This window comes from Tamandua tetradactyla, chromosome 3, assembly GCF_023851605.1.
Source record: "Tamandua tetradactyla isolate mTamTet1 chromosome 3, mTamTet1.pri, whole genome shotgun sequence".
Taxonomy (NCBI): domain Eukaryota; kingdom Metazoa; phylum Chordata; class Mammalia; order Pilosa; family Myrmecophagidae; genus Tamandua; species Tamandua tetradactyla.
Genome location: NC_135329.1, coordinates 33,739,251 through 33,752,735, shown reverse-complemented (window position 1 = coordinate 33,752,735; position 13,485 = coordinate 33,739,251). Strand labels below are relative to the sequence as shown.

Sequence of the window (13,485 nt, the reverse complement as noted above, 5' to 3'; positions counted from 1 at the left end):
TAGCCTGTCATACTGGAGACCTGGGTTCGATTGCTGGTGCCTGCCCATGCAAAAAAAAAAAAAAAAATAGAAGAGGAAGGAACACTTTCTAACTCATTCTTTGAGACCAGGTTTACCCTGATACCAAAGCCAGATAAAGATATAACAAAAAAGAAAACTATAGACCAATACCCCTTATGAAAATAGACACAAAAATCTTCAACAAAATACTATGAAGCAGGAGAGCAGAAGGGAAACAAGAGAAGCCAAAGGAACCTACAGGCGCTGAGATAGCCATTTGAAACCAGAAGCTGGAAGAGGACAGCAGATGCCACCATTTACCTTCCCATGTGACAGAGAACCCTGGATACCAGCTGCCTTTCCTCTGAGAAGGAAAGATGGAGTGAGATGTCTTAGGACTCCACCCCCCACAAAAGCTTTGAACAATTAGCAAGAACTGACAGAAATATCTTTCTCAAAGTTCTAATTAATGTTAATTCTGCAATAACACAGTGAATGACACATTAAGAAAAGACTACTGAAGAGTTAGCTCCTAGTATTCGTGGATATTTCCTCATAACACTAACCTGATGCAAACTGAAGGAACAGAAGCTTCTGTTGTCATTCCAGTGATAACATATTAAATGTCAAAATGCCCAGGTTTCAACAAAAGGTTACAAATATACAAAGAAACAGGAAATGATGGCCCAGCAAAGGAGAAGAATACAGCCTTAGAAACCATCAGTGAAGAGGACCAAACCTGGAGCATACTAGTCAGTCTTTAAAATATTGATCCTAAATAGTTTCACAGAGCTAAAGAAAATGTGGGCTAAAAAAACTAAAGGAAATCAAGAAAATGATAGATGAACACAAAGAAAATCTCAAAAGAGATGTGGAAATTATGAAAAGGAACCAAACACAACTGAAGACCATAGTAACAAAAACTAAAACCTCCATAGAGGGGTTCAACAGCAGACTGGAGCTCTCAGAAGAAAGAATCAGAGATCTTGAAGATAAGGAAATTGAAATCATTCAGTCTGAGGAGCAGAAAGGAGAAAGAATGAGGAAAAGTGAACAGCTTCCTAAGGAACTTTAGGACACCAGCAAGCATACCAGTATTTGCACTTTTGGAGTCTAGGAAAGGAGAGAAAGAATGAGGCAGAGGGAATATTCAAGGAAATAATGGTTGAAAACCCCCCAAACTTAATAAAAGACATGAGCATACACATCCAAGATGCTCAACAAACACTTAACAGGGTAAACCAAAATAGATCATAACTACAGCATGCCATAGTCAAACTTTGGATACCAAAGATAGAGAATTCTGAAAGTTGCAAGATGGGAATAACGTGACGTACACAATAAGCCTCAATAAGATCAGGTACCAATTTCTCATTGGAAACCATGGAGACAAGAATACAGCGTAAGATGTACTTAAATTGTTGAAAGCAAAAAATTGCCAACCAAAAATTATATATCTGGCAAGACCATCTTTCAAAAATGAGAGAATAATTACGAAATACTCAGATGAATGAAAGCTAAAGGATTTCATTACCTCTAGACCTGTCCCACAAGAAATGATAATGAAAGTTCTTCGGTTTGAAAGGAAAGGACAATAGACAATAGATTGAAGCCACGTGAAGGAAAAAAGATCTCTGGTGTGGGTAAGGACATGGATAAATGTTAATGCCAGTATAATTTTATTTTTGGTTTTTATCACCAGTTTTTACTTCCTACAGAATCTGAAAGGCACATATATAAAATTTAATAATAAACCAGTGGGTTTGGACTTACAAAGTATAAACATAATTTGTGACAAGAACTACAAAGTAGAGTGATAGAGAGGTATAGGAACATGGTTTGTATATACCATTGGATTCAAATTTGTATTAGAGCAAATGAGATTATTTTAGATTTAAGAAATTAAATTTAAGCCCCTTATTAAGTATGAAGAAAATATTGGAGAATATGCAAGCTCATAGAGACGGAAAGTACAGGTTGCCAGGGGTGTCTGGCAGGGACAATGGGGAATTAATTCATATGGGTGTTGTGTTACTGATTGGGAGATGGAAAAGTTTTAGTAATGAAAAGTGATGAGAATAAAGCATTATTGTGAATGTAGTGAATCCCATTGAATGAAATGCTGAAGAGTGCCTGAGATGGGAAAGTTAATGCTGTATATATGTTCCCACAACTAAAAAAGAGAATAATGACATAGCAACTGAAAAGATAATGAGAATTAAATGTAACACAAGATCCTGGATGAGACCTAGCAACAGAGAAGAAAAGGCTCAAAGGGACATTATTGGGACATATGAAAAAATTGGAACATAGACTATGAGCTTTTTATCAATGCTAAATTTCTTAACTTTGATCATTGCACTTAAAGTGGCTAAATAAGTGAATATCCTTGTTCTTGGGAAATGTATATGGCAGTATTAAAGTGATCAAGGAGCATAATGTATATAACCTACATTCAAGTGTTCAGAAAATGGATTGATAGATAGATTGATAGATTGATGGGTAGGTAGATAAATTGATTGATTGATAGATTGATACTGCAAATGTGCCAAAATGTTTAAATTGGTGGATCTAGGTATTCTGGGGGAGGGGAATTGTTAGGTTTATGTTGGAGTTCTCTATATGGTGTTTGTATTATTTCTGTAACTGTCCTATAAGTTTGAAAGTACTTCAAAATAAAAATGTTTAAAAAAATACTATGAAACTGAATCCAAGATCACATTGAAAGGATTATATACCATGACCAAGTAGAACTTAACCACAGGTTGGCTCAACATAGAAAAAGTAATCAATATTATACAACTTATTAATATAATAAAGGATAAAATAAAAACATATCATAATCATAGATGACTACTGAGGAAATTGTGGTGCTCTTCACCCTGTCTTGAATTTTTTAGCTCTCTTGATCTCACAACCTTGCTGTAGGACAGTTGTGCAAAGGCTCAGTGACAGAAGAGAAAATGATATTTTGCAATTAAAACTAGTATATCCACCTATCAGATGCAATTAAGAACATTGCACATATGTGACATTCATTTCTATTTTAAGAAATGAAAAATTAAAACATGGCCTTTTGAAAAATTGGACTTAGGCAGTTCTCCTATCTTTACTGTGGCAAAGAGTGGATTCTAGAAGAGTTTGCTTATGTCGAATGACTTCTGATTTAAAAAAAAGGGGGGGGGCTTTCTATCCTCACATGATGTTACTTCTTGCCCCTCTCAAAAAGAGATTGTCTAAAGGTACTAATCTGTAGAGAAATTGAGAGTCCATAGAAAAAAGAAAATAGCCATCTGGTTTCCTATAATTTAGTTAATTTGTAACCAAATTTAGAACTCTAGGGCTTGGAAATATTCCAGCGGAAGCTGTTTTATTTTATTTGTTAAGCTTCACTGACCAAGAGGAACCTCAAGCCCCCACAAATAAATAAAAGACTTTGTGTTCCACTATCCCTGATCATTTACCTCTCCACTGGGTACTCAACCATGAGACTCCATTCCCTTCTTTCTATTCTCCTCCTCTTTGTGACTATAATTCCAAAAGGTAAGATGGTGAATGACTTTAGAAGGTTTCTCAGGTTTCTCAGGAGACCTACTGGGATGCTTATTTATACAGTGACCATGCCTATTCAGACCCTAATGCATAACCTCGGCAAGTCAAAGTCCAATATAACCATCTCCCTTAGAACTGATGAGGCTAAATTGAGCAGCAGGTCAAGGAGCCCTACCATCAGAAAACAGGATCAAGAAATTTATGATTAGAAAATGCAGCTCATTGGCAAGATATAGGTGGAGAAACTTTGACAGTAACTTAAGGCTTAGTACATAAAGCAAGTAGCTAACATTAGGGACTCCACTCTCCAAAAGAAGAGTAAAGATGAAAACCATTGGTTTAGAGTTGGATAGTGAATGGAGCTGATATTGAGCCTCTTAGAAGAGGATATGTGTGAAGGGTAGAAGTTAGGCAAAATAATAAAACAGAGCTCAACAACAACAAAAAAAACAGACCTGCATCAAGTTACGAAAGGCCAATATAAATTTGGGAGCAGGGGAATTCAGGAAAGCATAAACAATGGAATGAAACTTCAATGGCAAAATTTTAAGTAAAGGAAGAGAATGGGGGAAGTGTTTTAAGAATCTGAGTTACTTAGTGCCCATGATTCAGAAGTCTGAATACTAAAATGTAGAAATAAGTAAAAATGGAATGTAGTTATCTCCAGGCTGTTTCATCCAAATTCTGGCAATAGTTGATAAAATGCTTTTCTCCACAGTTAATGGAAGAATGTTCATAATCCTCAAATGGTATCTTTGTTCAATGAATGCAAATTAAGTTAGATAACCAACTCTTCTTTGGCTCATCTCAGATTCTTTTGAATATAATTAAAGCTACTTTCCTATTTAATCTTTGCTAATCCATGGATATCTTGGAATCTACCTGACATATAATTGCCTCCTCCAGAAGGAATTTATGTAACTGTTCTTTGGTTTTGAACTTATTTCAGAAAAAGACACAGCTGTGGTGAGACACAATTAGGGAGCCCCGAAACAAAATTGAATGATTGCAATGACTTAAAATTACAAGGCTCTTTAATGTTCACAACTTTCATTTTACATATAATAGAACTGATGTTCACCTAAAGAATATTATTTTAACAAGTTCACACAGTTACAATGCTGGAACTAGAATTACATGTCTTTATAGATGGGTCAATGCTGTTTCAATCAATCCATACATGTTTATGTGAACATAAAAATGGTAACCTTGATTCCTATTAGAATTTTTGCCTCAAAATCTCTTAAGTAGACATTGAGGAAAATAAGGAGATTTTCAAATTTCCCTTTTGGGAGAGATACAATATCTTTGGAACATCCTACTCCACTTACCTCCAATTGTTTTCCTTCAGCATTTCAGGTAAGCATGTCACATCAGACTAATGGTCTGTCAACATCATTGGTCCATTTAAGCTAACATTTAATCTGCATTCCTTGCAATCAGAATTCTCGGGTAGCTGAGCACTGTTAGTTTTGCATGGTTGATGTGTAAATACTATCTTTGTTCATGTTTGCTCTCCACCACTTAAGCTAAATTGAGCTCAACATATATGATTGTGTCTTCCAATGCCATAACCCGTATTATAAGTCTGGTTTTGAAAAAGCGGTCAAAGAGGGTTGGACCTCCTAGAAGTCAAGGTCTGGCCAAAATGCACCATGAGAGTGGGAAAAGGTATATGCAATGCTTCAATCCTAGTATGGGATGCAAATTGAGGAAAAGGATCACCTGCAGAAAATACGAGAAAGAACTTGTGGGAATATAGAAGCATATGGTATCTAGTACTAAGGTTTAGAAAAATTAACATAGTAATGACAAGACTGTACAGACACAGAAATAATAGTTCACCCAAGAGAAAGGATAGATAGTAAAAAAATGGGCTGAAGCCAAGGGTATCTACAAGGACTATGAGAAACAAAATTGGGTACAATGGACAAGAAATATGCTACAAGGAACTGTTTGTTTATATTTCCAGTCACTTCTTATACTGATTTTTACCCCCATGACATTAAAGGCCTCAAAATATCTTCTTGGAGTTCTCTTACATGTGAATATAAACATACACATACACACACCTGCCTGTAGGCATCCTTACTTCCAAGCTTGCCAAAGGAAGATTCTAGGACTAAGAGTCCTCCCTAAAGGAAAGTAACATCTTTATCCCACTTTCTCTTGAGTAGTTTATTTCTTGCTATTTCTACAAATTATTTACCAATTACTTGAGAGGAAGTTAAAATAACTGATATCCATTAAAATGAAAGCTCAAATTTCCCAACAAAGTGATCACAAAAGATAAAATATACTTGACCGTTTAGCATCCTGAAACTTTTTGCTACTGACTGGACCACATAGTTTTTTACCATCAATAACCAAGACCTTGCTCAGAGTCACTGAAACTCCAGGTCACTATTCACACTATACTCTCTATCCATGGAGCTCACTCTTCTACCCTGCACTGGACAGCCCCTTATCCCTCCATCTTCCTCATGCTTCTGTAGAGTCTTCCTGCCAAGACTCTGAGGTGCTGAATATCATGAGCTAATTTTTACTGTAAACTTCAGTTACCACCAGTTTCTGCCTCTTCCTATCTCCATTACTTTTGTAGAGCCTGTGACCTAAATCTTTTGGATCTTAGATCTTTTTGACACTGGAAAGTAGGGAGGACCATAAACAATTGTAGTGAGATGTAGAGAGAGGCCTGGGCCTTTCTGGAAAAATACTGAAAAGGATGAGCTAGAGAGGAGTGTACGGAGTATAGAAAAGTGTTCCTGATGGAGCCCATGATGTTCGACCCTTCAGAAAGAATGCCTTATGTATGTGTGTGAGTATGTGTGTGTGTGTGAGTGGGAGAAAGAGAGAGAGAGGGTGAGTGTGAATGTTGTTGGGGGGAGGGAGAAGAAAGAATGTGGTTGGTGTCAATGAATACTTAATGGTATTTAATAGTAGCAAATATTTATTGAATGCCATTATTTTACAGAGACTGTTCAATGGGAAACAAAATAAAACATCTAGAAGATAGACTTTAGTCAAATGATTATGCAAATGAATACATAATTATAAATTTTAATAAGTATAATGAAGAGAAGGAACACAGTTATTATGGAGTCATATCCTATTTGTAATGTCAGAAAGACTTCCTTAAGGCACAATTTTTTGTTTGAAAAATGTAAGATAAGTAGTAGTTAATGAATTCCTTGCAAAGACCACTCAGCATTTCTTGCAAAGCCAGCTGCATTGGCCCTAATGCAGAAGAGAACTTAGTGTGTTCAAGGGACTAGAAGAAGGTCACAATGGAAAGAGCATTAATTTGGTCTAGCAACTATGCCAAGTTTTCTTATGGAATTATGCCAAAGTAAAAATTACATAATATCAACGCTTAGGCCTATAGAGGAATACTTTAAGAATAAAGAGGCCAAAATAATCAAAATTTATTCTTTATCATGAGAACTAGAAATTACCGGTATCTAGATCACCCAGAGATTTCCAGTTTAACACAAAAACTAGCATTATCTGTGGGTTCTAGGTAGCCTGCAAGCCCCTATAGTGTCCTTGGCATATCTTTTCTCTTTGTCTTGCTACAGCCTCTATCCTTTCTTCAGTTTCCTTCTCCCTAGTCCCACCATAAACAAGGTTTCAAGTCTACAGCAACTTCCTTCTTTTCTTGCCCTCAGATAATCACTTCTTGAGTTAAACGCTTTTCAGAGACCACCACCAACTACATGAAAATAGAGAAAGGCATAATTAACAATCATGGGGAGTTAAGAAATCAAAACGTAATAACTTTTCAATCTGTTCTTTACTGTGATCTAAATAAAACTAAACCTGATCTTGCTTTTTGAGAATTCTCTGTCATATCTTGTTTTGATTTAAGAATGTGCACTGCCCCAAATCTCTCTGTGCCCCCATTTATACTTGAGCCTAGTCCTCTTCTTGCTAAGTTCCTATTTTCAGACACCAAGGTCCCAAATCTGTTAAGGCAGGATCCTGAAGTATAAGAAAAAAAAAACAACAAAGAAGGAGAAGAAAGTACATCATTGTAGGCACGAAGAACTTTGAATTTTCAGGCAGGAAACTTCACTAGGGTCTTTGAGGTGAAAATAGATGTGGGTCTGGTAGACCAAATGACACCAAACTGAGGTTCTTTAAACTTCAGCAAGCAGATCTAAATTTTCAATTGTTCTCACTGAGGTGTCCCTGTTATTATCCTGAGTACATAGTAAGTTCTCAGTAAGTAATTTTTTGGCATCAAACAGTGAAAAGAGAAAAAAAATGTTCATTGCTTACAAGGTTATTGCTATTATGATGCAGATTGCATGAGCATCTGATTTCATTGATTGCAGTTTATCTGCTCCCCCTGTCTAAGAATTCTTTGCAATGCCTTGGTATTTTGTATCTTCTGCTTTTGAACCAAATTCTATCAGGTTCTGCAGGCTGGAGATTTCTGACCCTCTCTGAAATTCAACACTTAGCAATCTCAACTTGAGGGGACTCATAATAGATTTATGCTCTGCATTGCCTAGAGAAAAGAGAATTATTGTTTCTTGATTTGACAAGTTCCCAGGAGGAGTTGTCTCTAGCCAAACTCTGTCTACCATCAGTACCACAAGATAGACGAGCTCATAATTTAATGAATTCTAATGCTGAGGAAAGTCATATCATTTTAAAAACAAAAATGAGTGTCTTTTCTTTGAGTGTGGTTCCAAGGTTTCCTTACTTCATCAACAGAAACTTATGCTGTAATGTAATATGAAGGGATCACTAACTTGTTTATGTTCCCAATAACAATTATTAAATATGTATCCTTTCTCTCACTGCCATTTGATGCAACCACTGTAACATGTTAATATCACCTGTCTACTGAAATCTATTAGACAACCGTTCTCTTCCATTGCTCTATATGTCCATTCTTAATACCAATAAATCTAAAAATAAATGTTAATATTTTGGCATAAATGCTCCTCTTCATAAACCATTACTATCATCTGCTCGACTTGAACTAGTGCCCTGGGCATGAGGAAATGCTACAGTCATTGTTGAAAGGGAAATTATAACTCTGGCTTCTATTCAGAGGATACTTCTTTAAGTGCCTCATACTTAGCCAGAGCCCAGCACTGCTAAGATGGATAGTTCTGCTCCTTTCTGATTCGAGTTAGAGGTATCTCCTAAGTAAACTGAATGGTACCATCGTAGGCCATACGCTGCATCAGGAAGCTCAATTTTACAGGATCGTGGGTGTGGAGTATCTACTCTGCTGGAGAGAAGCTAGCTGTCTTGGCTTTAACTACAGAGCCATATGCTCCACCTAAGTCTGCATGGGATACCTCTAAGTTCACACAGAGGCCACTTTGATAAATGACTTTGCCTCTCACTATGTCTTGTCTAGTACTAAAAACTTGATTTTAGCTTCATCAGAAATTCTGAAAATCTCACCAGATGTTGCACTGAGTGCATGAATGATATGATTAGGGGAGAGATAAAAGGCTGGCAACAGGATTCTACATGGCTGAGCATGAAGCCAGTGCTTTGTATAGACAAGGCAGCTGAGCCAGTGCCTTTCATAACTGAAATGAGCCTTCAGTTCTCTCCCTAGAAGACAACAACTCTCTTTTCTAGAAATGTCAGGGTATTATCCAGCTCCCCAATTATGCCGTTCTCTGTTGCTGCACAGGAACTCTGAGTTTATGAACTCAAGCCCAACTCCAAAGAGTAATACTGGGCTGCAAGAGATTGGCACTTTTAAGGACAGAAGGCTGTCTGATACAGACTCTAGGAAACTCAGTTCTAAAAAGCTACATTGGCTTATCCGCATAAGCAATATATTCTTCTGCATAGTGGAGAAGCAATAAAAGATTGTGATTTAAATATAAAAAAAAATTTTTTCAGACCCAGAACATTGATTAGTCAAGTTATAGGAATTAGGCAGCAAAAAAGCCAGTCAGGCAGGGTCAGTACATTACAAGATGATAAAGACAATACAGGCAGGTAAATTGGATGGTTCAGGAACTAACTTCTTATATTAATGGGCATAAACTGAAGTGTCTTTCTTACGTGACCATCCACTGTGATCATAGGGGTAGGAATGAAACATGGGTGTGCTAGAAAAGCCGGAGGAAGGATACTGAGACTAGAGGGAGCTACTGCATCAGAGCACAGTTATGTACTTCTCAGCAGCCAAGTGAAATAATAAAACATATGGATACGTTTAAGAAAAAAAAATATCCTACCTTTCTCCGCTGAGAGGAATTCTCTTCACTCCACTACACGTAAGGGGCACTGAACAAGGTAGAAACGTCCTGAAATGGTGAAATTAGGTGAGGACGCATCAGAAGGATTGATAGAATTTCTAAAACAGAAAATGGAGATGAGAATATGTCCCATATAATATGGATCATGTAGGGAGGTGGAAGGATGGATACTTTCTTTGAAACAGTGTTTCTCAGGGAAGACAATACTGGCATTTGTAGCAGTACAATTCATTAAGTGGGACTATCTCATGGATGGCAGAAAAATTAGTAACCCTATAAATACCCAGGACTTCTTCATAGTCATGGTGACAACAAATAGCTACCTACCTCTCCTACTTTCCCAGGTGACAATAATCTCTCTAAATGGTTCTAGAAATCAGCCTGCTCCCTCCAACATGTATATGGTCCCTCATTCTTTGTGAAAAAAAAACAGGCACTTATTTGACCTATGCATCTGATATTTTCGTTACCTATCACCTCTTCTATCTCAAAGCTATTCTTTGGAGGGTTGTTTTTTTATGCAATAATTTGATAGTAGATTAATGATGTCATCAAATCTCTTCCCATGCAGCAAGAACTGGCATCGTCCCAGGGAAAAAACAATGTGTCTTCTTGAAAGGGGTGTGCAAAGACGGAGGATGTACTTCCACAGAGGACACCATTGGTGTGTGTAATTTTGAAAAAAAATGCTGTCGGAAGTGGTGGATATTTGTGCCCTATCCAACACCAGTTCCCAAAGGAAAATCTCCTTAGATAGGAGCAAACTGAAAGCCCCTCAAATTCCAGAACCAGGGATAAATTTTGTGGACTATTGTTTAATGCAGCTATTTGTCTCCCTCAGCTGAAAATAAATGTTGATCTGATTCCACATGTCCTGATCCCTCAGGTATTTCTTCTTGAATCACATGCAAGCCTCTTAAGAACTATGAGAATAAATTGAATAATAGAAGAACACCCACATACCTTACATAGTTTATACAAAATAGTTTAAAAAAAAAAATAAAATTTTTAAATATGCAAAATAATAAGGGTATAAAATATTAGTAGACAGTTTGATTATCTGAAATAGGTACTAGATTATCTGGCTTTGAAAAAACAAGAAAATAAAAAATAATGATAGTTGGAGACAAAATATCAGTTTTATTACTATTAGAGACCTACTGACGGACATGGATTAAGGCCTATTCACCTAGTGTCCTTTCTAATATTGCACCTGCGAATTAGGCACACTACCCACATACTCCTGCAAACACTGAAGTAAGACAGTCCTTCCCTGTACAATGTTCCCTGCCCCTGGAAGAGTTGAATGGAATGCCTACTCACTCCTAGGAAGAAGAAAAGTGGAGGTGAGGATGGAGCCTGCCCAGTCAATTCTTCCCAAATTCACCATCAAATAATTCCACTTTCTGGAGCCAAGAAAATTAAAGGGGCAGGAAAAGGGCAGCAGAGTTGGGACAGAAAGTTAGGCTGCAAAGGCAGAAGGAATCTTCTCAACTGAGGACAAGATGCCTCACAAAAAAAAAAATTTCACAAACATCTTGTTCTCTTAACGGTAAAGCATGTGAGCAATCAAATGGGAGGGTGTGCTGTTCCCCCAAGCAAAGAGAGACCAGAAGTCTATTAAAATAATTCTCTTCCCACCTTCATTGAACCATTTCCTCAATAACCATGGTTCTTTCTAGTATGCTCTCAGAACCACTTATAAACAGCTTAGAATTTGGTCTCAGAATAATACATTAATTAAATCCTCTCCAAAGCCACACTATATTTGTAGTTGAAAATTTACATCTTATTTCTTTTCTCATCCCAAATTACGTGCCACCACATTCTCCAATATAACATGCCAGAAATTCCTCAATAATGACATAATACAAAGATATTTGAATTAAAATACATGCATTTTCTCCTATAATAAAATAAAGATATAAACTCCTCTCCTTATAAAATTTCTAAGCAGAAATTCATTTTCTAAGATTGACTCTCTATCAATTAAAGCTCAGAGACACTAGACTCCAAATGCATTACTACCTGAAATGAAATTATCCTCCCCTTATTAGTTAAAAGTCTAAAATACTTACATTGAATAAAAGCGAAAAAACCATCACCTATCTTTAGTCAAAGTTCCTTCAGGGACTTGAGAAGTTATATTAATTCAAATTCAAGTCTCCTTTTTTATAATTTCAAGACACTTTATTTTTAAACAAATCACACATGGAACTTTTGGCCCATTCTGCCATTACACAAGCTACAAATGCTTGCTCAGCAGCTGAGGGGCACCCTTTAGCAGCATGTTTGAAAATGAAAAAAGACACAGCAGACATCTGAGATCACCTGCTCACAGGTTTCAGGATAAGTAGAGCCACTTCCCACATGGAAGCTGACATCAATGACATCAATATTTACCTCTTTAGCCCATTGCAAAAGAAGCCTGCTGGTTTTGAGTGTGGCTCCCAATGTAACACTGAGGCAACAGACTGCTTTGCAGTCATCTGTGGCAATCGGCAAAACCCACCTAGACTTCAGAGGCTGCCTGGCCACTTTCATCAACTTGACCTCGCTGTCAAATGTCATCAGCTCAACTCCATCACTGGCTGCATACTTAATTTGGGCCACTTACATACAACGATGGTTTGCTTAGATTATGCTCAGGAAGCACCTGAGGCTGCAACCAACTGTATTTCAGTCTGGCTAGCACAGCCAAATCCTGTTCCGAAGGCAGGGAGGGTCTTCACTGTGGCTCCACCGTCATTACATTTGACTGCACAGAAGGGGGTGACATGAGGAAGAGTTTTTAACTATCTTAGATTTCTTAAGAATGTCCCCAAGGTCTGCAGCATAGAAGGCATCTTTATCATCTGAAGAAGACACTTCATTAGTTTTCTGATCCAGAATATCCTTGGCAGTGAAATCTTCATCAAGGAAATGGCAGACAGACTCTTCATTACTGAACTTATTCATGGTTTCTTGCTGTTCCTGTGGAAAACTGTGAGATGGAATGAAAAGAAATTATTTCCAGCTTTTCATGAAAGCAATTCTCCAGGAATTTCAAATCCCGCTAAACCCTAAGACTTATGCCCTTGGTGCAGCGGTAGAAACATTCTGCCAGTGCATGGGCCCAGCGGGCGGGACCCGACGGGATGCCACAGCTGGCACTGCTCCCTCCCATCACCTCCCAGAGACTGCCAGCTACAGGTGGCCCCAGAGCTGCTGGTAGAGGGCCGGCCAGTGATGACAGCTAGAAGGCCCTCATCCCAAGTCTCATTTTTTAAATCTTGTAGCAAAAAGGACAAACAGGTAAGGGAAAGGGGAAACTCAGGAAATCTATCATCGAATTCTGATTTGTTTTTGGCCACAAATAGACCTATGATGTTCCTAATTGTGTTTCATGGTATTGGCGTCAATCAACAAGAAAGTTCAGGTACAAGACAGTAACATACATAGTAGAGTGTGTTTTTTTAACCTTGGCACAATTGACATTTTGGGTAGGACTGTTATTTATCGTGGAGGGCTGTCCTGCATACACTTTAGGATGTTTAGCATCCTCCTTGGAGTCTACCATCTAGGTGCCCCCTCCCCATTTGTAACAACCAAAAATACCTCAAAATATTATCAAAAGTCACCTAAGGGCAAAATCGACCTCCATTGAAAACCACTATAGTAGGAAAAACATCAGTTAAAGATGGAACTAAAT

At 37.6% G+C, this 13,485-nt stretch overlaps 1 protein-coding gene and 1 long non-coding RNA gene across 9 annotated transcripts in view; one reads left to right on the top strand and one right to left on the bottom strand.

Moving 5' to 3' along the window:
* The window catches only part of LOC143677233 (uncharacterized), a 69,598-nt gene that overhangs the window by 13,700 nt on the left and 42,413 nt on the right, over positions 1-13,485 (bottom strand). Inside the window, exons 3-4 of one of the 8 annotated variants that reach the window (XR_013172458.1) lie at positions 12,198-12,777; positions 9,774-9,892 (exon numbers count right to left, since the gene is read on the bottom strand). This is a non-coding gene — a long non-coding RNA (uncharacterized LOC143677233). The remainder of the gene's footprint in view (positions 1-9,773; positions 9,893-12,197; positions 12,778-13,485) is intronic. The other 7 variants (XR_013172460.1, XR_013172459.1, XR_013172462.1 and 4 more) reach the window with 7 other exon arrangements.
* Positions 3,486-10,547, top strand: DEFB130B (defensin beta 130B). Its single transcript, XM_077152982.1, has 2 exons — positions 3,486-3,543; positions 10,366-10,547. The coding sequence occupies exons 1-2, from the start codon at positions 3,486-3,488 to the stop codon at positions 10,545-10,547; spliced, it is 240 nt and encodes a 79-aa protein (XP_077009097.1).